The following is a 25,915-nucleotide window of genomic DNA, read 5'->3' as shown; positions in this document are numbered from 1 at the left end:
GACTATACTCCAGTCTTTAGTAATAACCATGTAGATTTCTACTTAATTATTATTTTTCTCCAATATACTTACGTAAAAGACGTAGCCAGCAGCGAGTTATCATCCACTTCCTTATCAAACTCAGTGCGTAGGAAGGCGAGGCAGCCGTTGTCCCCGAAGGCGCCCCATTCGACGTCGACGCACACGTCGCGCACGCGCTCGTGCGCCGCCTCCCAGTGCTGCACGCGGTCTGCGCGCTCCATGTAGCACCCGTTGGAGCCAGTGCCCATTATTACGCCGATCTGGTAGAAATAAATAAAATCTAAATATTCGTTGTTCAATTAGGCCGTTACGAGCTTTTTGGAATCGTCAAGTTAGGTAATAACATCAGCGATGTCATTCTTCAATTTCAAGTCAATTTGAGTTGATTGAATTAAGCTACGAGCTTGGTGGTCGTAGACGTCGTCGTAGCTCTGGTGGGGAACTCAGAGTTTTAGTACTATGTCCCCTGCCCTGGTATATTCGGGATACAACGTGAAGTAAAAAAATAAGTACCGCAACTTCAGGGTCCAACTGTGCACCAGCCACCAGTGTGCCAGTAGTGTCGTTGAGCAGCACCTGCACGGTGACTTTGAGACCGCGTTCGCGCAAACAGCGCTGCAGGAGCGCCGCCACGTCCACGCCCTGCATGCCGCCGCACTTGAAGCTCTTGGTCCACGTAATCAGCTCGCCCGATGAAATCGAGTGCTGCTTCATTGGGAATGAAAACGTGAATCCTGACAAAAAAAGAAACACAATCTCACTAATCCGGCTCTTCAACAGGTACATATCTAAATGAAAAATAATTTTAAAACTGAATGACTGAAAAGTGCCAATGACTATGCAAATTAATAAATGCAACATTACGTAAGCCACCTTCTTCTATTCTTCAATAGTGTATGATTAAAATCATTGCATTCATTCTTTCACCAATTTTTTAAATATTACAATTCTTAAGTCTTTCTTACAATTTCATGTTGAACCCAAACGTTAAAAATGGTCAACATTTAAATTATAACTTATTACAATAAATTATTTTAACAAAGCTACTTTACTTACCAAGTGAAAGCTCGTCGTCCTCCATGCCCTCAGACCGCAGGAAGTCCTGCACGGAGTCAGCTAAGAAGTTGAACAAGTCTACACCGGGGCCCAGACGTAAGGCGTCACTAAAATAAACAAATAAGTAAGTATATAGTAATTTATATTGCTTTACATTTAGCAGCCTCAATAAACACATTATTGCCAGTTTTCTATTAAAGCATATATTATACATCTTATTATGAATATGTAAATAGCCTTCGACGGCGATTGTCAAGGATCATCGAAGGATAAAAACAAAATAATTATAACTCAAAAATATAGGTATAATTATTTTGTTTTTATCCTAAATTTGTTCCACATCTGTTACAGTTTATACAATAAATAAAGATAATATTTTCTTATCAAATAAGCAAACACCTGCCATTGAACATTCTCCACAAGTGTCATCACAAATAGTTTTTCTACATACTTTCAGAAAGTACTTAGCAATATCAATTATTGCAGAAAGAATGTTGCCTTGATCTAGATAAAGCATATAATTAATTTCAGTCTTTTCCAATGATTTTTAATTAATAAAGAAAATTGTTTGACTATAATATTTTTATCCTTTAAATATGTTATACAATAATAAATAACGGTCTCCTTGAAATAAACAAATACTTGTACAATACCTAATGTGATATTGTTTAACGTCTTCTCGTACAAGTTGTCCATCCTGCAGCTCCAATAACAGCACGCGAAAATTGGTGCCGCCGAGATCAAGCGCGAGGAACACGCCTTCCTCTATAAAAATAATGCCCAAAATAAATAAATTTACGTAGAATATAATATTTTTTATTTAATTTATTTCTTTAGGATTGTAGTTAGTTCAAAGAAAATACAACAGAAAAGTAAAATATCATCACAAAAAATCCAGACATGTTATCAATTAACTTAAAATATAAGTAACAAAAACAGTTTAAAAAACTTCAATTAGAATAAATTGGTTCTTTACAGAAACTTAATGAGCACTAAGTGGCAACTGAAGCATTTTCCTTTAATTATTATTTATTATATTAATTTACTGTGGTATTTCAGATGTGAAAATTCCTGGTATAATGTGAAAAATTACTGCATTTTTCCTTCTTTCTCGGATATGTCGTTTATTCTGATATATAAATACTCTAATATCTCTTACCAGTGCCATTAGGCAGTTCAGGTACATAAGTATTCTCCATTTGCAGGCTAGAAGGTCGCTCCCGCAGGCCATTTTCGATCTCTCGTGCGAACACTTCGCCAACCCGCCGTAGTGTTGCGCCGCAGAGGACCAGGCCGGCTAGTCTTGAATCTGTCTGTAATGACATTTAATTTATTATAAGAAAGTTGGACGGTATAGTTTTTAAGTTATTGAAGTGTAAGTGACACTCCCTCTGTCCCTGTGAAATCCGAGATACATCATGAAGGTAGGAAGGTTTCAAAGGAACTTCTACAAAGAGCAATCTTTCTGCAATCCTTTTGTATAAGTATAGTTAAGTATATGAATAAAGCTAACAAATATAATTATTTTACTGTCCAAATGTATGAAACTCTTTACTTCATTTGTAAGATAAGTGAAAAGATAAGGTTTCTGCGAAAAAGGCGGGTGATTCAACTCTTCTAGACGTCAATGATCCGAACGACAAATGGAAATACATTGGAAGGCTATGTCTGTATTTAGAATAACAAAATTTTGTTTATTAGTGTTTAAGGTTCAGCAGTAGCATTTTCATATAAAAATTGACATATTATGAAATAACTATTGATAAATGGCTTTAAAGAGCAATCAAGTCAAATTAATTGGTGGAGTTATCTGGGGTCGCTGCGGGTCGCTCGGACCAGGCTATCTCAGAGGCTATTGATTGTAGTGAACTAGAACTTGCTTATAACAAGGAGACAGATCGTCCGCTGAGGATTGATGTATTGCATTATATAAATTAAATATGTTAATGTAATGTAAATGTTTAAATAATATACATAATTCTTGCTTAATTTAATTTCATTCGAGCATAAATTAATTATATTCTAAGATTAACTAACATAATTAATACATTAAATACACAATTCATTAAATATGAGCGGTAGTTGTAGCTTTTAGCATTTTCAGAGGCAACTTTTAACGAGTGCGTCCTACCAATTATCGTGCTAGCGTGCTATGGAGAGTGATATACTTAGAGTATCTCTGGAAGATCGAAATCGAAATTATTCAATTGGACAGAAATCCTATGGCTTATGTGGATAATCACATAGCCCAAAGGAATGGCATGCTAAAGTGGCAGTGGGCTGTTCCCAAACGTCCTCCAGCTACATGGGGCAACGACATTCGCAAAATGGCTGACAACCGCTGTATGCGAAGAGCTGAAGATCGAGGTCAGTGGCGCGCCATTGGAGAGGCCTATGTCCAACATTTGACGAGGACAGGCTATTGATGCTTATGTATAATATTTAACTTCTCTAATAATATTGTAAACACTTTCTAGATTCCACATATCGAAATAAACCTGATAACAAGATAGTAAATAATGCAATATAAAGCTTAGCATATCTTTCCTTGGGTGTGTATTATCTTTACAACGCACTGCTCTGCTACTGAACAATACGCAATTAGCTAATTGTACACAATTAAAATATTTGCGGATCGCAAGTGTCGGCGCGCTACGTGACTCGTAAATCTTGATTATGATAGTATCTTATGATACTGTCACAAACGAATTATATATCTTACATTTTTTCTTATTTTTTATATATAATATCTTTAATTTCTTGATTTTGAAAATTTCTAAAATCATTCATTTTAAATTATCAAATAGAGAGTTATATAGCGTACGTAAGTTATAGACAAAATGGAAGTTATAACATAAAAAGTTAAAACCCATGGAAATGGGAGCAGGCATCAAAGTTTCTGAACGAGCTGTAATACTCATTACACAATTTGTCTGAATCTCCCGCAATTAGTAGTAACGAGGTATTCAACTTGTCATTATCTATTATCGATAGGGATAAAAACCTATATCTCTAATAAGGATTAGATAAAATAATGTTTTACACACTATATTTCGGTAATTTTTACAATTAAAAAAGTTTATAATAAGGCCAGTCGTGGTAAGGGACCCAAACGCGACTGGTTGTAGGTTTGATTCCTAGCCGAATAAATGAAAAAAAAAATTAATATAATCATTTCTTCGCTCTGTTGTAGAGGTAAATAGCGAAGTTGAGTTCCGCTTCCGTTGCCATCCGTTCAAAATGGAATGCCTCCAGAACTCGGCGAAAAATGGAGAACGTAGTGTATTAACACTTCCTTCCCTCTGCCTACCCGGCTGTGTGTTTGGTACAACCTGAAGCATATTTATTTTGATTTTTAATATCATCATTCCCCTAGAAATTACAAGTAGGTATATGAAGTAATTTAAAGTTTTATGACCTAAAGTTCTATGTCCTTTTCATTCATGTCAAGGTTGCTCTACAGAAAGATTCAATACAACAGCAGACAATACTTTCATATATAGATATAGGTATATGCCCGACAGGACTCGGACATGCCATTTATCCTATTGCTCTAAATTGAGCTTTACAATGTATAAATAAATATCATTCACTATTTATATCGAACTTTTAAGTTGTCATATTTCTTTCAATATAAATTACCTTTTTCCATGTCTAAAGTTTTTTGAAATTTACAAAAATATCGTATATAATAAGCAAACCAGTATCATGGGAATGCTATAATTATGTCGTTTATACGCGTGGGAGATTTTTAGTTTTCTCAAATTTAAGTCTTAAATAAGACATATTAAGAATTAGATAAGGTTAGGCTTAGAATCAAAGTTTAAGTTTTATATTTTATTGTTTACATAATTCTACTTCATAGTTAAAGAATTAGGTGAAATTATGACAAGTATCTATAAGAGCTGGTTCCCGCAACTAAGTACCGCCGCTCAGAGTACGTCCGCGTCTCATGCCACTTGCGGTGAATCAGGTCAGATGAATGTAGAGTAAGGGGCAAGGGAACTTAAACTAACTATTTATGTATACATACTTATAAACGTTACTTGATGTATGTTGTTTTATAAAGATCATTATAATATTATAAAGGTGAATGTAAGTTTGTGTAATACGCTTTTACACCAAAACTAGTTATACCGACTATAATGAAAATGGGGAACGGGGTATCTTAACACTAGGTTCCCTCACACAGAAGGGTAAGCAACCCTCCTGTGTGCGGGATACAGCGTAAAGCTGATTTGATTTTATAATAAAATATTCAAATAAACATATGAATAGTTGTATCTGTATTTCTACAATATAACGTAATTTACAGGTATCAGAATTTTCAAGGATAGAGAATGGTAGCGTTTATAATATATTTTTCATTTTTTTACTTCCACGTTGTATTCCGTATACGAGTATAGTAGACAGATATGTTATAATCCATGCAAACCCACAGCAAGCTGTAAGTGTTGTCCGTCTGCCTGTCAGTCGGCGTCGAGTCAGTGTCAATCAAGTCGCCATCCATCACAATTCACAATGAAGTGCATCGAATTGGAAGAATCAATTGCACGTGCAACTCCTATTTGTGGCATTTAAGGCGATATATGTACAAATATATATAAAATGTTAGTAGCCTACCTATATTATAATAATAACCTTCTTTTTTCTCTAAAGTTATTCAAAAAGTACTAAACTAAGTATGTATTTTATATTTGAAAATAGTCAATATTATTATTAGATAAAAATCTTTTAATTTTTTAAAAATTAATAACTCTAGCGTGGCTACCATAGAAGCGTAACAATATAGAATTATAGATATAACAAAAAAAAATATTTTGGACATCTCTTTATCTGCGAGTTCACCGATAGGGGTTCTTGTATACAACGTAGATAACACTTGTTATCTATTCAGAATATTCCAGTTAATTTTTAAATGACCTGCGAAATTACGAACACACTTGTGTTTGTTTTTTATTGTATTTCACATGAGATATTAGATTAACAAAGTAGGTTTTTTCTAATTTCGATTGATATAATATCTTAATTCATTTTAATTTCTCGCTGTATCCCATGTACATAGAAGAATAGCCAGACGGAACATAGTGCAAACTTAAAACACCCCGTTCCCCATACCCCCCTTAATTTTCAAGATCTTACCTGCTGAGTGATGAAGTTCAACATTAGCTTTACCGAAACGAGGAAATAAAAATATTAATTCCAAATGGGAATCGAACCCAAGACCGTTGCGTTTACAATCAGATGCTGTGCCGTATAATCCTCAATGAATTTATAGTCACGTGTTTACAGTTTATGAATTAATATAAAAAATCAATATGAAGAAGATTAACTTATATGGTTTCTTGTTTGATAACATTTAACAACAATTAATAAAAAGAAATTCCATGTAAACACTGCACTGAACCCATAAACCTTATCTAATCAATTGGGACATTTATTGAGCAAAGTTTCCATAAATATGTTATTTGGTTACTAAAACTAAATGCTGTTTTGTATATATACAGTAATTATAATAAAATTAATTAACGTTATTCCACTAATATTATAAATGCAAATATTCATGAGGTGTATGTGTTTTCCACCAGGCATTGCATGTTGAGTGGCGGAACTCATCGCCGCGCTTTGCCTGGTACAGGCATGAAAATATTATAAAGTACATTTCCTTTAAATCCATTGGAATTTTTAATGTTCGTAAAATTTACCTTAATAGCTCGTACTCTATCGTCCAGCTGCAGTGGTGGGGGCAGGAACTGCTGTTCCCATGTCAAAGCACCATTAGTTCCGTTAGTTGCTATTCCGTTGGTCGCCGTTCCGTTAGTTGTTGTTCCGTTGGTGCCGTTGGTTGTGCCGTTCATGAAAACCCGGGGCACGGACGGGCCATTCTCTACCGCCGTTGACATTTTGTATGATCAGGTAGCTATCTGTAATTTTAACAATAAACGTCAGGTTAGTTAAGGTTTTGCTCTGAATTTAATGGTTTTTTTTTTTCGGAGTTGAAAGTATTTTATTTATTTCCTTTTAATGTTTCAATCCTAATACACGCATCTTCAATTCTTTTTACGTCGTAGTTTTGAAAGTCATTAAAATATTTTTTCGGAAAAACTTATATCGTTAGAAAAATAAATGTGTTTAGATAATACAGCAACTAGCATGTCACACGTGCTGTGACGTTATCATATTGTTAGAATATGAGTTTAATGTATTGATAACTTCTTTTAGGCATAATTATTCATGATATATTATGATAAACTTTATTTATCTGCACCTAAGATTAACAAATTTTTGTATACATAAAAATGGTTAAGATACTCCTTCGCCCTCCTTCCTTCCTGCAAATCTTATTGTTACGAAATGTTATAGTTCTTGGTTATTTTTGAGTTTGAGGAAATGATTGTAAGACAAAGGTTATCTTTGAATTCCCCCAAATACCTCGAGCTTAGACACAGTCTTATAAGTTCATTTGAACTAATTCATTTCATAATATTATATTCATCTTATTAATATTATAATTAGTTCATTTCAATTAATTATAAGATAAATAATTAGTTATTCAATACCAATGTTGTATTTAATCTAGAAATTAGATTAAATAATCTAATAGTGTAATTTCTAGATTGAATAGAAAATTGATCGCAAGATTACTGATCGATAACTACAAGTGTATCGCAATTGGTTATCGTTCATGAAATATTTGGTGTAATCTGTCGAGTGAGGCCCGCCCGCAGTCCGCGACGTACGCTAGCGCTCAGTTACAAGTTATTATATATAAGGGAAAAATGGCATGAAAGAGCCAGTTTACTAAATGAAGCAAAAAAATATATTTTTAATTAAAGAAATTAAGATTTTTTTCCTCAAATTATTATTTATTTATTAAGCTGGGTAATTTCGTACGAAATAACCATACAATAAAATATTCATTTTAAAAAATGTGTCATTTGGCTCTTTTTTTGGTATTGAAAGAGCCATTAAAAGTTATGAAAGAGCCAGTCTTATATTATGAGGTATAACAGTGATAATTATGCTAAACAATATTAAAGAAAAACGATTTAATAATTCTTATTAAAATGTAATGTTGTTTTTTAAATTCTATCAGTAATTTTAAGTAGATAATTCTAACAAACTTTTTAATCTTATATTATTCAGGCTATGAAAGAGCCACCTCTTTAAAGGCCCGTCCACCCGGCTCTTTCATAACTTATTCTTTAAAAAAATGTAACCTCCAAAATGACAACGATATCAAAACTTTTCAAACTCAATTTTAATGCAGTTACAAGGCCAAAATGCAGTTACAAGGCCAGAGCCATGCAATTCATTCATTTTGAAGGTTAGATAGAGATTAAATAATGATATGTCACTTCGCTCTCAGCTCTTCATCTGTCATACAGATATAGCAGAGGATAACGAGGCAAAATACAAGAAAGTCAAATCGTAGGAAAGAAAGAAGGAAAATACTCCGAATAAATGATAAGGAAATGTGTGTTAAGTTTGTATGTGGTAAATTTAATAGCGAGATAAAAAAATGAATCTTCAGGGTCAATGATTCTTAAAAGTCTCCCTTATGTTAGTGTTACGCAGAAGAAAATCTGAAGACATGGTATTTCGAGATATTATCTTCTATATATATAAAAGGACTTGTCCTCACTGACTGAGGTAAGACGCACGCACAGCCGTAACCGCTGTGCGTAGAAACGTAAAATTTGGACAGATGTTTACTTTCGTAATCTGGACATCCACTAAGAAGGGATTTTGAAAAATTTTTACTCTAAAGGGGTGAAATAGGGGTTGAAAGTTTGTATGGATTTTTTTTTTAATCGGCACCGATTTTTATAAAATTTGACATTTAGATTTTTAAAAGTATTTAATTGAATACGTGTTTCACCGTTTTCTAACATTCTCCCCCTAAGGGTGCAAATAAGGGGTTGAAAGTTTGTATGGAAAAATCTTTAAAACGCCGCCGATTATTATAAAATTTGAAATTTAGACTCTTAAAAATATTTCATTGAACACATGTATCGTGGTTTATTAGAATTCACCCCTAAATAAGTAAGCGAAGCTGCGCGCATACGCTAGTGATTCTATATTATGAGTGTTTAAATTTAATAAATTTATCAATTTAATCGAATCTACACCTATTATTTAAAAAAAGGTATTAAAAAATCATATAATAACTTTGCTTAAAAACTAATGCATCATTTATCTCAATTATTTCTAAAGAAGAATTTAAAAAACTGACAAGCGGAACAGTAAACATCATTTAGGAGAGGATGTCGATGATTATAATAATAGTACAATCATTTTTTTACAAGTGACTGTCAACTAAGTGAATATTATCATTCGTTGGTTACTGACTGCTGACTATTCACTAAAGCGATATCGTCTACATGTAATATACTAGTGGATACGCGCAGCTTCGCCTGTTTACCCTTAAATGGTGAATTATAATAAACCACGAATCACGTGTTTACTGAAATATTTTTAAGAGTCTGAATTTCAAATATTATAAAACCCTTGCCAATTTTAAAATTTTTCCATACAAATTCATTCCATTCAATTTTGATTTCACCCCTTCAGGGTTAATATTTTTCAAAATCCCTTCTTAATGGGTGTTCACATTACAAACATAAACATCTGTCCAAATTTCACGTTTCTACGCAGGTTTCTACACTCCGTTCCAACAATCTTTCCCTCTTAGGTAGTTCGAATTGTACTCAAGCATTATAATTATAATAAGCGTATTCTTTTGGCTAGGTGTCTCGCTACCCGACACATTATGTGGGGAAATAAGTACTTTTAGCTACTCCATTATTAAAAAAAAACATAAAAATAAAAAGTCTCTATATTTTGATTATGTAATAAAATATTTAAACATTATGTAAAAATGTGTGTGTGTGTAATATGTAAAAAATGCCGAAATCATACGACACTGATAACTTGTATCGGGATAAATCTAGTATGAAATGTTATCACGCAAATGTCAAGGTGATAACAATCTCAGTTCTAAAGTGTGAACGTTACGAAAATAATCCACGAGCACCAACACGATAATAGATAAAGTAGATCAAACGCTCTAAATTTTATTTAATATTTTATAAAACCTATTTTTATTAAATGTTAAAACAATATGTTATTATTTTTAAAAATATTGGGTCGAAAAGCACGCAAAATATCCGTTAAATTTAAAGTTATTAAAGTCTCACGGATTAAAATTCTAAATATAGCATTTTAAAAATATTATGAAAATAAAAAGTTTTTATAAATAAATTTACTACTTTATCTATTATTTACTCGTTCTACATATCTATATATATAAAATCGAAAGGTCACTCACTCATCACGAAATCTCAGAAACTACAAGTGCTAGGAATCTCAAATTTTGCATAGGAGTTACTTATAGGACGTAGGTACTCATGGAGACAGAAATTAATAATAACGTAGTTCACGCAGGCGAAGCCGCGGGCGGGCCGCTAGTCATCCTATATAATATTATTTCATAACAACACAATATCTCATATTTTACATTCAACGAAGTGAAAAAAAATGTATTACGTTTGTAAAACAAAACAAGTACACAAATAGACCAGGGAATTGCCAGTACGGAGAATGCATTGAAGAATACTAAATGAGATTAGGAATAACGCCATTATCTTGTAAGTCATAATAAAAAATGTAATTATTTATTGTAATAAGTAAATTTTTCTCTCTGTCTCTTGTCTAATTTTAAACACAGATAAAATATGTTTATTTTTAAGAATATGGTTGATCGAAACTGAGAAGAAACGGCGTAAAGTATAAATAGCGTAATATAAAAGTAACTGCGCAAGCGCATCGGCGCGGCCGTGACGTGCCGGCGCGCCCACCGCCTCCTGCCGGGCCGATAGCTAGCTGCAGGCGGCGTGCGATTTTAATATCAAATTAAGATTTATTCTCAATGTAGGAAATATCTAGGTTATATAGGCAGAATATCAGGATTTTGGAAAAACTTCCAATAATCAATCTAAATATAATGCTAACTTGATTTATTATTTGAATAATTTATTAAATTGATGTTTATGTGTGTACAAAGTAAATAGGTACTACTAAATATATATACTCTTGACTATAACTTATAAGTAAAGCTATTAAATTATAATGACTTATATAATATTACAGTGTTTATACTATTCATATAATTACGTTCTGACAATAGTAAAATTTGCTCCGTTCTGTGGAAAACAACCTACAATAATAATATATAAGATAAGTGCGCGGCTAATGTAAATATTTACTAAGACATCACGCAACGCGAGATACCTACTGTGATTTATAGCAATCTTAGTTTCCACTTTTCAAATTGATAATGTAAAATAATACCTACGTAGTAAGAATAATTGATTGTATTGCAAAAAATATAAAAAACGTATTTATTAGAACATTTCGAAAAAATAATATAAGAAGAATTCATGTAGAAAAATAAGTTCTTATAATTTTGAATTATACGAGTATTATACCTTTAATCAGTATGAATATATCTACAGTAATTTAAAATTCCAAGCGTGTACAAAACAGAGAGTAAGTTGCGCAGAGACGCAAGCGCGACAGTACACGCGACGCTTGTGAGTTCGAGCCCACTCGGGGAAATGAAATATTTAATATTTTAATTTTCTCCGCTCTGGTAACGAGGGAAAACGCGGCGTTGAGATCCACTACTCAACACGCAAGCTGTCGAGAACTTGGTGTAAAATGGTGAGCGGAAATGTTTCCATTTTCTTGCTCTGTGTGCTCAGAAAGCTTATATGTGTATGCGATAATAAAATAGTAAACATTAACATATGAATTTTCACTTTACCCAACTCTCCGCGGCGAGCCTCAACGAGAGTAGTGTACTACGCAGCATTATATTACACCTACTATGCTAGTAGGCATGTACTGTGTATATTCCCTCGCTAACGACGAATCGACTGACTGACAAGGCTATACAAGATTATGTAGATTTACTAAGGTACTTTTATTCAAGTCGCTTTTGGTCATCTTTATTGGAAAATCGAATATTTCTAATTTGGAAAACCTATCCTAAATTCTTATCAAACTCAAATCCCTATTGATTTTTAAAAAGAACTGGTCAAGTTCGGATTGGACACACTCACATTGTACGGATTTCATTTATTTTTATAATAATTGGATAAAATCGCATTATAATAATGAGATAAAACAGCGGAAGTGGCTCTGCCTATATAAACGTCGAGCAACAAATTTTCAATTACGTAACTATCAGTAGTCATTTAGTCAATCACATACTCAAAGTGTCTAACAATAGATGTCTGTCCGTCCGTGGTTTTGCACCTCAAGTATAGAGTTACACTGGATCTATGTAAATCCGTGGTTATATAAAATATTATTTATTATTTTGTTCAATAGTATACTAGTTCATTAATTATTTATTATTATGGACCAATTTTTACAGCCAGATTGTGAAATATAAATTACAATTTCGTTAATCAATCCTAAGAGACTCTCTCCTCTCTCCTGCACGAGGCGACGTCTGCTTAAATTTTTATTTAAATCATAATTTATATAAAATTAATACAACTATAATTCCATTGTCAATGTTAAAGATATGAATGTACCTCGAAAACTAATATAATTAAATCCTGTAACGATCGATAGTACCTAGTAATCAATTAAGCATAGTGCTATAGATTACGCGTTTGATAGCGCACGCACTTTGCCAATTTTTAAGGTAAGCGGATATAAATGTACGTTCAGTGATGTCATCAGTAAAAAAAGATAAACCTAGATGTTTTTATGCACAATAGTTATTAGAAGTATCTTTATATGTACATAAGTGTTATATATAGGAAGTGACTTTATCATTTCTTAAAAATACTAGGGGGTACTAGGGGGGGACTTTCTTAAAAATATTAGGGGGTAAAGCAATTATTTGTGTTTTTTTATCTTCTCGCTATATCTATGGTGACAGACGGATGTACCGACAGACATACGGACTGCGGAATCTTAGTAATATGCCCGATTTAGCATTTTGTTACGGAACCCAAATATAGCTAATATTACTTTTAGAATCATAAAAAATATTTGAGTGGCACGAGTAAGTCTCTATTATAAGTATTTAATTGAACACAATTAATAATAGAACCATATAGAAATGAATAAAGAAGAAACAAGCTCTACAACCAGAAACAAAATGGCACTTAAAGTAGTGGTGTATTATTTGCGAGACTCTTAATAGAAATTTCCTTTGTCGAGCAATCTGCTCCCCCATGGAGTTAAAAGGAGCGGTAGATATATTGTATATTGGTTATGGTGCTTACAAGGTCATAATTTTCTTTTGCTTCCTAGCTGCATTAGATAAATTCGTTAGTCTATACAGTATGTGACTAAACGCGACAGTTTGTGGGTTCGATTTCCTCTCGGGTATCGGTTTTTTTCCATTCTCTCACTCTTGTTTCCAGATACCCTTTTAAGTTCATTAACCTAAAAGGCACCTAAAATTTATAGGAATATGGGGAACGGAATGTCTTAATTCTAAGTCCCCTTTGCTTAAGCTACATTTATGGTTAATGCAATTTAAAGAAAGCATTTTGAAATTATAATATCTTAATAAAAAGTTCATTAGTTAATAGAGTTAGCAGATAGTACATGGATATTACCTACCTGTGAAAATGAAATCCGTTTGAGTCACTTTTTAAATTTCATAAATTTAGTATGTCACATTAATAATATAGCTTTGTTATTTAAGTTATAGGATATATAAGAAGTGTTGCCTTCACAAGGGCAAATATGGTAATACGCATAAATCAGAACGTTAAATGGTTTTAATGAATGTTCTCAGCATCTGCGTCTCAGAGCTCGGGGCGGTAGGTTATCAGCAGGTCGTGCCTCCTGATAACAGTGTTATCAGCGACCTTCGATAAGACTCCTCGCCACAATTAGACACCTCGATGTTAACAAATGGACCGGACAAGGGTCCACGGAGAGGACACCAACTAAGCGCTAAATATTTTTTCTACTGTATGTTGTTGTGTAACTCTGGTGGTTTGCCTTAATTCTTGAAATAATTTAAAACCACGATGTATTTGGTAACCCGAAAGTCTCTAAGAGAATTGAGTGATATATATATATATTTAATATTATACCATAATCTTCCTTTATCTCTAAAATATATTTTAACTTTTCTTTTTAATAATGAATCGTTGAATGAATGTATGATGAATCTGGCACCTTAAAGCTGAAACCTTTATAATATTTCATATGATTTTATATGGATAATGGTATGATAATGGACTTCCACATGTTAAGTAAATTGTGATTGTTTGTCGGGCGGTATTTGGTGACTGTCAAACAGTCGGCAGCAATGACATCATACTTAAGTGTCTATCGATTAGGATCAAACATTCCCTTTATTTTCAGTAAATAACTATTTTATACGTCTTGGGTTTGGGTTTGGAAAAAATAAATATATATTATAAAATTTGTCTGTACTATATACATATTATATTTATATTTATATACTTATATTTTAAAATGTCACAGAAAATAAATGTCTTTTACGCAATACAATTAAATCTTTGGCTCCTGGGAATGACCTACTTTACCTCGTAGTATTCTCGCAGAGCACTGCGCTCAGCTGACACTGACATACAAAAATGTGGCACGCGACTCCAGAGCTATTTACATTTTTCAATTGTGGTTTTCTGGGAAATTCTTAATTTAACAAAAAGATGGCTCTCGTGTGCGCCGTGCAGTAAACGCGACGGTTGTAGGTTCCATTCCCACTCAGTGGAATTAATTATTTAATATTTTAAATACTTCCTCGCGCGACAATAAGTTAACAAGGCAAATAATCGCGTGTAAGTGAGGCAGGAGAAGACCCTGGTTGATCTTCTTAAGATTCTAGGTTCTAGGTTAATATTAAAAAGTTTAAGTTAAGGTACTAAAAATTAATTTAATATTATGATAAATACTTTATTTTTAATGCCTAATAGGTAAAGAGAATATTAACGTGACACTAAATCCACCATTATATCTATGCACTAAACAAAAACTTCGAAACATCTTAATTAAAATTCGATGAGATCGACAAGTTTTTCGATTCTATTAGAAAGGTCGGCCAAACAAAATTATCATTAAATTATTGATCGAGAGATCCTATCGAAGCCCTCGCGTGAACTTGACCGCTGACGTCAGTCGTCGGCAAACACTAACAAACATGTGACTTATACCTACAGAAAATAGATGTATAATAGATGCGCAAAGTAGACACAAAGAATAGAGGTGTAATGGGGCCCAATCAAGAGTCCTTCCAATAGTCTCTTATAAAAAGACCCTTGATAACCCTCCAAAACGAAGCTCAATTAGCCCTCACAAAACATTTTTAATGATATTAAAACTATTATAATAAATCACAAAACGACAAAAGAGCACAGAAGGATAAAAATCCATGTGAAATTACTAAAAAACCTAATAGAGCCACCGTCTTCCACGTCAGCTCGCACTGTGTACTCTACAGAGGTACGCGCCGCGATAACTAACAGCTTATGCAAAACAATTACGAACACGAAAACAAGTTAAAGGTCTTTGACTTGTTTAATATTAATCAGTCTGTATAAAATTAAAACGATAAATGAGCATCGTATTTGTAATTTTGATTTTTATTCATTATTATTTCTTTAGCTGTCTAAAAGATTTGACTAATTTTAGCGTTGGTTTTTGCTATTTTTAATTACATAGTACCTACTCTCCAATTACTTGAATATATAAATTACGCAGAAGAGCAGTGACAGAGATCCACACATAGCAGAGTAAGCAGAGGTAACATGGGAACCTAATTAAAGACACCCTATTCCTCATTAAGGTACCTCCATTTCCCACTACCTATCCTCCGAATTCATACAGCATGATGATGCAGATGCGTGTTAGAGGAACTCAGCGCCGGATTTGCCTCAATGGTTAGTCATTCAAATATAATTCAAGGTGCTGTAAAGCACAGGTTAGGGTGTTGACTCTGACTCGGTAGTCCTTTAAATAGACGAAAAAAAGAAAAGGGAAATGTCTTAAGACTGCCTGAAAAATATAAATATTTGACAGCCATATAAAATATAGATAACCCGAGAATTGAACAGTTATCATCTACTCTAAATATTTCACTAATTTTTATGAACAACACAAATTATCTTGTAATAATTCCTTTAATTGCCCTGATTTTCAAATATTTATTTAATTTCATATAGTAATTAGAATTAAAAGCCATATTGGTTGTTATCTTAACAGCGCGTGTAAGCACCGTATCGCAATAACTACTGAACTAACTCAATTATTATTTGTTTACTTGTCCATGTCTCATGGTCATGACCCGAGTTGCATAACCTGACGTCGTCGTCGTCTTCCCAGATAACAACTAAGCGCGAACCAAAACCTTGTTAAGGAAATTCTTATCATTAATTGTTTTCTCTCTTCATAGTTGATTTAATTGAAGGAAAGTAGATAGTTATATTTTTAATAATTAATTAGCTAATGAGGCTGCATGTTGCCGCAATGTCTATAGTTGTTCCATACAAAAAATAATGCTGATAAAATAATTCAAGCAATGAACGTTTAACAATTATACTTTTTTAGAAAACATAAAAATTTTAACGTAGCTGGATTTGAACCTGCGACTCTTGCAAACCATTCAAGAGGTGCTCATTAAATCCCGATACACTTAAAAAAGTGTGAACAAAGTTTTAAAAGCAGTCAGTAGATAAGTGAGAAGGTAAGCAGATTTTACGAGTTCAATTCCATTTGCACAATATTTGTTTATAATAAAATCGAAAGGTCACTCACTCGTCACGAAATCTCAGAAACTACAAGTGGTAGGAATCTCAAATTATGCATAGGAGTTACTCATAGGACGTAGGTGCTCGCTAAGATTTGGGTTGTTAGGGTTGTTTTTGGAATTGAAAGTTTGTATGAAACTTCGTTACTACAAATGCTAGGAGTCTCAAATTTTGCATGGACGTCACTTATAGGACGTAGGTACTCATGGAGACAGAAATTAATAATAACGTAGTTCACGCAGGCGAAGCCGCGAGTGGGCCGCTAGTTTGTTTATAATTTACACGAAAAAAAAACTTTCATTTTGTACAGAGAGCAAATAGAAAATAGACAATTATACAGAAATAGAAGCTTTTTATAGATAAATGAAGATGGACGGCGTGTGAGGGGTCCGCGGTCGAATCCATTAGCCGCCGAGGACCAATCGCCAAATCATATTGTGGTACAATATGAGATATGTCGGTAAATCCTCACTTAAAATATATGTATGTCAGTTCATTGTTGTGGTTTATTATCCCGTAGTACAATGAACTTCTCATTCTCACTCCTTAAAAGTGCAAATATTGACTCTGGCAGAGTAAATGAGCTCAATAGCTTTCAGAAAATTATTTGGATAGAGGTTATAATTCATTTTTGTCCGTATATACTTGAAAATACAAAACAAGATCTATACTACCAATACTAAAATTATAAAGCTGAAAAATATATGTTCAAAGTTTGTCCGTTTGTCTGTTTATCTGTGCGTTTGTTCACGCTAATCTCAGAAACGGCTTAACTGATTTGATTGCAGTTCTCATTAATTAATGTAATATATTAAAATTTATGCATTTTGGCAATCTTCCCCTTTCATTGGTTTGTAAATAAAAACTAAAGTGATTGTAAAGCAGTAATTGAAAAGGTGTTAATTAATAAAAGAGTAGTTTATGCAAGCGAAGCCGCGAGCGAATCGCTAGTAATTACAGTAAATTATACGGGCTGAAAATCAGCACATCTATTAATTATCAATTTGTTTGTTAAAAAGATAGAGTTGTGGTTTATTTACCGAGTCGTAATATAAAATTATAAACATTTGATGTAACCTTCATGAAGGTCACGTCATTTATTTCGTTATTTCCCTATTTTTATTACAAATTAATTGCACATGTTAGAATTTTAAATTAATTAATAAAGTGAAACAGTTTAAAGCATTTTGCTTAGAAGTGGTTTATAAAAAATAAAAAGTGATAGTTTTGATGGTCATTCACTACCAAACCAATAGCAGATATTTATTATAATCATTATTATTATTTTACATGTTATATTACACGTTATAACATAGTATGTAATAACTATGTCACGATATATAACATAAGTATTATAAAAACATTTTTTGGATAAATTAAGCAACTAAACCATAACCAAATTTTCCTTACAATTATTTGAGAAATGAAACTCAATTATCAACTAATCCTCACAGAAATCCGATATAACATCGACTCACGGATCAATGCAGGTTATAATTAAATTACAATATCATAAAATATATATTTTAGTATCTACTAGCGTAGTAAACAGATGGCGTCGTACCGTACGGTTGTAGAGTCGTGGCCGCTTTCTGAACCTTTGGAACCGACCAGGTCAGTTTCCAGGAGGCGCGGGTTCGAGTCCCGCTACGTTCAAAATTTTTACGTTTTCTAAATAAGTATTCTTTCTTAAGTGTGGAAGGACACTTCAAAAATGTTAAAAATATCCTAAAAAGAAGTATACGCAGTTATCTACAGTTAACTTCATGATGGGCACAACTCGTCGACCGTACTATAAGAGTGTAGATTGCGAGTGCAAGCGTGACGCGCCCGCACACCTCCACCACACGCCCGCGCGCCTCGCCCTCTACAAACTACTTCTACTGACACTTCTCTGTGAAATACTTTGTTTACCAAACACTATATTAGCTTAGATGTCGAAATATTTTAATGGTAGAATGATTTTTTAATAATTTACTTAATAGCCAGAAATCAAAGAGGAGAAAGACGAATCAATGGTATATCCCGTAGAATAATGAGGACTTTCTTTTAGCATCACGCTGCATCCCGCACATAGCAGGTAGGCAGAGGGAACCTGGGAACATAGTGTGCAGTCGCACCCTTGTGCTCTGTGCCACTACGGCCTCTGGCAAGATATTTAATAGACCTACTTACGTAATACGGTAATAAATTACAATGTAAAAAAATAACTGAATAATGCTTATTTTCCATTACATTAAGAACTATTCATTGTTTTAAACAAAACGGTACGCGTTTTGACATTTATTAATATTTTAGCCAGTCGACGACGTTATAATCCGCCGACGACATTTGCATTCTAAGTAGGGATTGAATACTCACTCTATATTCTGTTGGTCGTCGCGTTTGTTACATACTGGTATTTAATTTATAAAATACTGATTAATGAAAACAGCTTCACACACACAGCAAGAAAAAAGATGTTACGTTCCCCATTTTTGTTGAATAGCGGAACACAACGCCGCGGCTTGCCGAGTTTATAGAGCTTGTTTATGCCCCTACGCAACGACTCGCTTTTTAATTATTTACATAAAAACATCAAAACGTTTGTTACATTTTAAATTCAATTAGGTAATATCTAATCTAATTTAAATTTAATATCAATAATCTGTTTTATGTATGTCAAAAAACATATTAAAGGAAAAATTGATGTTTAGCTATTTTCATTTCCACGTGAATGTACTCATTAGAACCTGTGCCTAATGACTTTTGTCATATATAGTTAATATCTATTTAATGCATTGTTTACAGACAAAGACAGACATGTGCAATGATGTAATACACCTCCAGTATGTAAATTAAAATAATCATTTAAAATGTTTACATTATTTTCCATCAAGTCTTCTTATATCTCTCTACTTATCCTTTTTTTCGCCTTAACGCTGTATTAACTAACTCGCATACAGCAGTAAATTGTCGAGACACTCTGTTCCCCACTTTTCACCCAATTTTTACTTCATCTCTTTATCTTGTTAGGAGAGGGAGGAAAGAATAATTAATTCCCAATTGTAGAAATAAGAATAATTCATTCGAGTATGAATTGAACCGACAGACATCGTGTTTACAGCTCTATAGTGTGCTGTTGCACACACACACACAATGGTCTCTACAGATATAATAAAACACATCAACAATATTGAATTAATGGAATTGAATTAATAAGTATTCATAAGTATATGAAATCAAACGACGCCATTGTTGCGCAGTCGAACGGTAATATTGATATTAAATCCCCCAGGAATATTCAAACTAAAACGTAATATCTCTATATGTCAGAAGTCACTCAGAGAAATATCGAGATGCAAAAGTATGGCTTATACACTGTATCCTGCACACAGCGAGGCAGTTAGAAACTGGGAACCTAGAGTGAAGACACTGTTCCCATTCACACATTTCGGTTCCTTACTCTTCGCTTAATTCTCTAGGCATTGCGTAGGAAGTGGTGGAACTGAACGCCGCTCTTTGCCTGGTTACCACCGCAAGGAAAATAAAATATAACCTTTGTTCATTCCGCCGAGTGGGAATCGAACCCACAAACCTTCGCGTTTACAGTGCGCACAAGCGTGCGCTTGTTCCCCTGCACCATAACGGCCTCCTTATTATAAAAAAATATATATAAAAAAAGTATATTTAAAAAAAATTGCAACTTTTCTCGCCTAGCATAGAGAGGTAAACTAATGTTAAAACACTCCGTTCTCCACTTTCTGACTAAACTTCAAAATTTGCGTGTTGAGTAAAGGAACTTTTGCTTTTGGAGGCTGACCTAAGACCATTCCAAGCTAAAAATCAGTTTCAGTGCAATTAAAAACAATGCCTTATAGGGAGAAGCTGGGAAACATTTTTTATATAATATATAAAAAATATTTACTAAATTGCACTCGCGAATGTTCCCTCGGGGCTGCCACGTGAGCGTCGCCCTGTAAATTGGCCGAGCGACGCGACGTGCGCAGGATTGGGTCAATCAGCCGCAATCAAGCCACAATGATTTATGGTTTTATGGGAAACTTGCGTACTTCATACTCCACCCTCAGGAAACACCATGAATGGAACAATTTGTTCTATACGTTTGTAAGTACTTTGGTGCAAACCCACAAACGAATGCAAATTTTCTTTCTATATTATTATTAAGCAACAATCAAGAACGTCAGTTACCATTTAATCGATGTTAAGTAATTATACTTATATCGATATTTTCAAAATTTGGGATTTCAGAAAGTGCAGAGCGGAGTGTTTTGACCCTAGGCTCCAACCCTGCTACATGGGGAATACAGCATTAAACTGAGAAAAACAAAAAAAATAAAAACCAATTAAAGATTTTTAATATAGGTAAATATGACCTTGTCAACGTCTGACTATAAGAGCAACGTTAGTAGGTTCAATTACACCTACTATCCCTGCTAGGGGACGTGAACATGTTTAAAAAATATTGTCATTTTTCTCGCTCTGGTAGAAAAACACGGTGTTACCGGACAGTAGAGTTCCACCACTCAACATGCAGTGCTATAAAAGTAGAGCGGAGTGTCTGAAATTTGCGTGAAGCTGCTTTTTCCATTCTTTAATATAAAAACTATACAATTTTATTATCAACAATACATTCTAGACGCAACTCGCTTTAATTAAAAATTTAAATGCCTAAAATCACTATTAGTATTCGCAAAGTAAATAATTACCTACATAGATATTGATTACGTCTTGTTTTATTAGACGTATTATCGATGAGCCTTAAACAAAATAAAAAGTTTGATAACACTTTTAATGACGCCTGCAACATCGTTTGCGGGAATTATAAAACGTATAATTCCCTTTTTTGCGTATACGGGAACGGGAGAAAAGGGGATTAGGGAGGAATCCTCACAGGAGAATTTCAGAAAATTCTTCCTTACTCTATATTCCTCAAGGAAATATGTAAGATTTTATCGTTATAAAACGTAGATGGAGGTTATCTGTCAGTGACTCAGCAATGGTAGAGTTTTTTTAATATTACATAATAATAATATATTTATTTAGATGCAGTAATTAAGGCTAGTAGCACCTGCGTCCGCAAATCACTATTTGCTGAATGTACATTTCCTCGCATAAATCACTAATAAATATTATGAAAATTATTCAAAATTATAGCAAAGGTGTGTTTATTTACATCGACTAATGCAATGTGTGATTTACGTGCGGTGAATCGTGAGTTAACATCGTTTTTTATTTACTCGCCTAATATAATATAAAATATATTATATATTTATTATTTATATTATACGTATAAGAATATACAAAACACGAATTATGTTTTATTATATCATTATTCTTTTATTATTATAACATTGATAATTGAAAATACTAGTTTTATTATAATATTTTCGTAAAATAAACATCATCAGTAAACAATATGTGTATGTATATAAATACATATTTGAAATAGGGCAATAAATTGTATCTTAAATAATTAAAAGAACTCAAAATACAAATGCATAAAATTTTAAAGAGAAAAAACATGTCCTATATTAGGATTAACAGTCGGAATCTATTCTTCGACCTTCCTTTACTTAGCGCAGTCGAGTAAAAATACTTACTCAATGCTCTCTAAAAACTCAAATTGAAAAACCGCAGATTACAAAAACTAAAAACAAATAAATAGCTAGTAATTTGTATATCGTGTAATTTATAAAGATAATAACGATTAACAATATATATATTTATATTTAGTGCATTTTTATTCTGTCTGTGCCGTACAATTGGTTTTAATTCGTTAATCACCGAGTGCCTCTGACGATGAGAATCACGCGTCCGCTACAAGTATCTAATAAACTTCTATTTAGATCATTTCATTTCAAATACCGAGAAATGTTCATAATAACAAAATTTTGATATTAAGCATATTTTGATCAAATTTTGCTAATTTTACTTGACATTTTTCAAATAATAACATTTTGTGAGTCTACATAAATATGATACTCTACAATTTACATAGTAATTAATAGAATACATTATATCAAATTAAATTTTATAATTTCAAAAGATTTTTTTAAGATTTTTTTTTTTAAATTATAACATTATTATTATTATATATATGTAAGTTTATTTAAACACTTATTCCAACAACAAATAACAGTTTAAATAAGTGCAACCAACTCGAGCTGATGCTAGCTACAGCCAATGGCTTTACCTTTGTTTTAATACAATTTAATAGTTTGTTTATTTATATTAGTTAATCGCTACCGCTCATATTATAGTTAATTATACGATAATTAATATACGATGTCGTAACTTCAAATACCGGAGTCGACGTCGCGCGCCGAAAAATCGGCCTCATCAAATAATGTTTAAGTTTAACAAGTCGCTGTTTATTGTAGAATGCCGTCGCTATTAACAACGTGTATATAAATAATTATTTTTTAAATCTAAATTACATAATTTTTGTTTTTTATAAGAAAATAATAATAATAATTAAATTTAAAATTAGGCATTCATATTTCTGTGTGTGTGTTTGTTTGAGTATAAGCATTACTTTACATTATACTAAAAACAATTTAACATCTTGTTAGAAAATTTTACATTAGAAAGTTTTATTATGAAAAAAAATGAAAAATCGTATTAGTAATTTTAATAAACCAAAACAAAAAGATCAATATTTAACTATAAAACGTGTAATATCAATAAAAATATAATACTCACACGTGGGTCTGGCTGCGATAATCAAAATAGATCCCAAGGGCGTTATAAAATACGTATCTATAATAATATGTAAGTATGAATGTACGGTACGCGCGTACGTCTCGAGCGGCGGCGGCGCGGGCACTGACGGCGGACAACACGCAGCACTGATAAAAGATAGCCCTTGACATACGATGATGGCTGATCTTAAATATTGTATCTCTCGACTCTAGTTTAAAAGATATATCCTAATACCGCTGCTAGTGATCTATGGTGGGTCATCTTCTTGGAGAAAGAAGCTTTTGGGCAAACTCTACTACTATCAAAGTATCAAGCTGTACATTTTAGAAATTAAGATTGTTTGGGTTGACATGAATGATGAGGTTATCTTTCTTAAATGATAGTTTTGTTTACAACTATATGGTAGTTAAAACTACTTTAAATTTTTATTTTTTCATATATGAAACCCAAACTGAACAAACAATATAGTTTTTATTGATTTTGTAAGAACATTTCTTTGAATTGTGTTCAGAATTATTAAATTTGATGAAATTATTTTATTAAAAATATTATTAAAAAAAAACGAAAATTAGGAAACATCTCATAAGTTAATGAGCCTCCTCTTTGTCTTCTTCGCGACAGATCTGAATTGAGAAAAAAATCTTAGTCATGTCTTAATCAAAATCGACTCGACAAAAAAATAATTAACAATACTTAGTTATATACAAAATAGATTTGAATTAGAGACAACCTTCACTGCACCAGGCGCGGGTGTTCCACCCAAATAGACTTTTGTCATGGTCTGTTAATATTTTTAAAAATTGTCGCTAACGCTTAAAGCCGAGCGTCGAAGTACAGGAAAATGCAATCTATGCAGGAAATCGTCATTCGATATCGTTTAACTCTGTAATTTAATTGATTATAGAAGAAATACAATGATGAAATGGAATGTATGGGCGAGAAAGTATTTAATAAATGTTTCAAGTTATAAAAAAATAAATTAAAGTAAATTAAGAATATAACAAATATAATAAACATTCCTAATAAGATTTTATAAACACCGACTATCCAGAGGAAGATTCATCAATTACACACTCAGAAATTGATGAATTATTTACAAAATTTACTGTTTTCTAATAGCGAGATCCAACGCAAATCCAAAACTCTAAACAACGAAATGCACTTTTCTTAGGAAGGTGAAGTCTAAGTTGAATACAGCTGTCTCTTAAAACAGTACTAAAAGTTATATTTTAGACGGAGTTGAACATCGCGCTATTACTTATTACGGGATGGAGAGAGAAATGAAAATAATTCAGTCATATCTACAAATACTGCAGTCACATATTTGAAATTGCTTTTAATTGTTATATTTATTAGCATTATAGTTTTTTTTATAAGTGATAGAGTATAAAATGACTCGTGAATGGCCACGCCCTCGTCCTCTCAGACGTACCTATTCATTATTTCAAATAAGATAAAGATGCATTCTACGTAACAAAGTTCATATTAAACAAGTTCTGCGAAATTATACTTACACAATATTTTTACATATCACACGTTATCGACTTTATGTTTATTGTTTTAAACAAAATTATCATTAAAAAAATATTTACTTTGTAAAATAATAATGAAAGTCATATCTCTGAGTAGCAGCTACCTATTTTATTATTTTCTTAATTAATTATATGATTATTTAAAGAGTTTTAATGAGAATATGTAAAAAATATATTCAGGTAATTGCATCTAGACAAAATATATATTATGTCCATACATATTCGTAACTACGAGTAGCAAACTGCTCGCGACTTCGCCCGCTTGCACTAGCCATTTTTTTAATTTCTCATCTGGTTTGACCGATTTGAATTTGACTTGGAATAAGCACACAGCCACCGCATATCATTGTAAATGTTAACGTTGTAAGTACCTACTACGATCATCTTCCTTTCATCTTCCAAATATTTTACAAATAGGTATGAAGAAACGACGTAATGCGGGATTAGTACAATCATATGGTAAGATTTACAGAGATACCAAAGAAAAGTCACGTAAAAAGCATGAGGACCTCACAGATTTTGGACCGCACATATTTTGGTGGGGTAAATGACAGTGGAGGAGGCGAAAGAGGTATGTAGAAAGCGTAGCGTTGTGCGTCCAGTTTTCTCCGGCTACCCCACTAGGAATAAAATGTGAAAAATAGCTAGCAAAAAATACTAGAAGAAAAAAAGTATTTGTACTCACACTCATCCAACACTAACATGCGAACTGCGCCTCAACAGCGTAAGATTATATTATAATTTAATAAAATAATTTTCCTCAAATGTGATTGATTAACAATAAACGTT

General features: G+C 32.7%; 1 protein-coding gene across 2 annotated transcripts in view; it reads right to left on the bottom strand.

Moving 5' to 3' along the window:
• The window catches only part of LOC146529594 (hexokinase-like), a 31,358-nt gene extending 7,615 nt beyond the window's left edge, over nucleotides 1-23,743 (bottom strand). The window contains exons 1-7 of one of the 2 annotated variants that reach the window (XM_085202442.1): nucleotides 23,595-23,743; nucleotides 6,783-7,001; nucleotides 2,237-2,390; nucleotides 1,731-1,842; nucleotides 1,078-1,184; nucleotides 535-755; nucleotides 73-281 (exon numbers count right to left, since the gene is read on the bottom strand). In XM_085202442.1, the coding sequence (XP_085058568.1) occupies nucleotides 73-281; nucleotides 535-755; nucleotides 1,078-1,184; nucleotides 1,731-1,842; nucleotides 2,237-2,390; nucleotides 6,783-6,980 (1,001 nt within the window). In that variant the 5' untranslated portion in view covers nucleotides 6,981-7,001; nucleotides 23,595-23,743. Of the gene's footprint in view, nucleotides 1-72; nucleotides 282-534; nucleotides 756-1,077; nucleotides 1,185-1,730; nucleotides 1,843-2,236; nucleotides 2,391-6,782; nucleotides 7,002-13,728; nucleotides 13,888-23,594 lie in introns of those variants that run through there. The other variant, XM_085202441.1, reaches the window with a different exon arrangement.
• Between the last annotated feature and the right edge of the window lie 2,172 nt (nucleotides 23,744-25,915).

The sequence above is a fragment of the Heliconius melpomene genome, chromosome 18, assembly GCF_056956725.1.
Source record: "Heliconius melpomene rosina isolate 202511_hmr_F chromosome 18, ASM5695672v1, whole genome shotgun sequence".
NCBI lineage: Eukaryota > Metazoa > Arthropoda > Insecta > Lepidoptera > Nymphalidae > Heliconius > Heliconius melpomene.
Note: the sequence above shows the minus strand (reverse complement) of the source record. Positions and strands in the feature narration are given on the sequence as shown.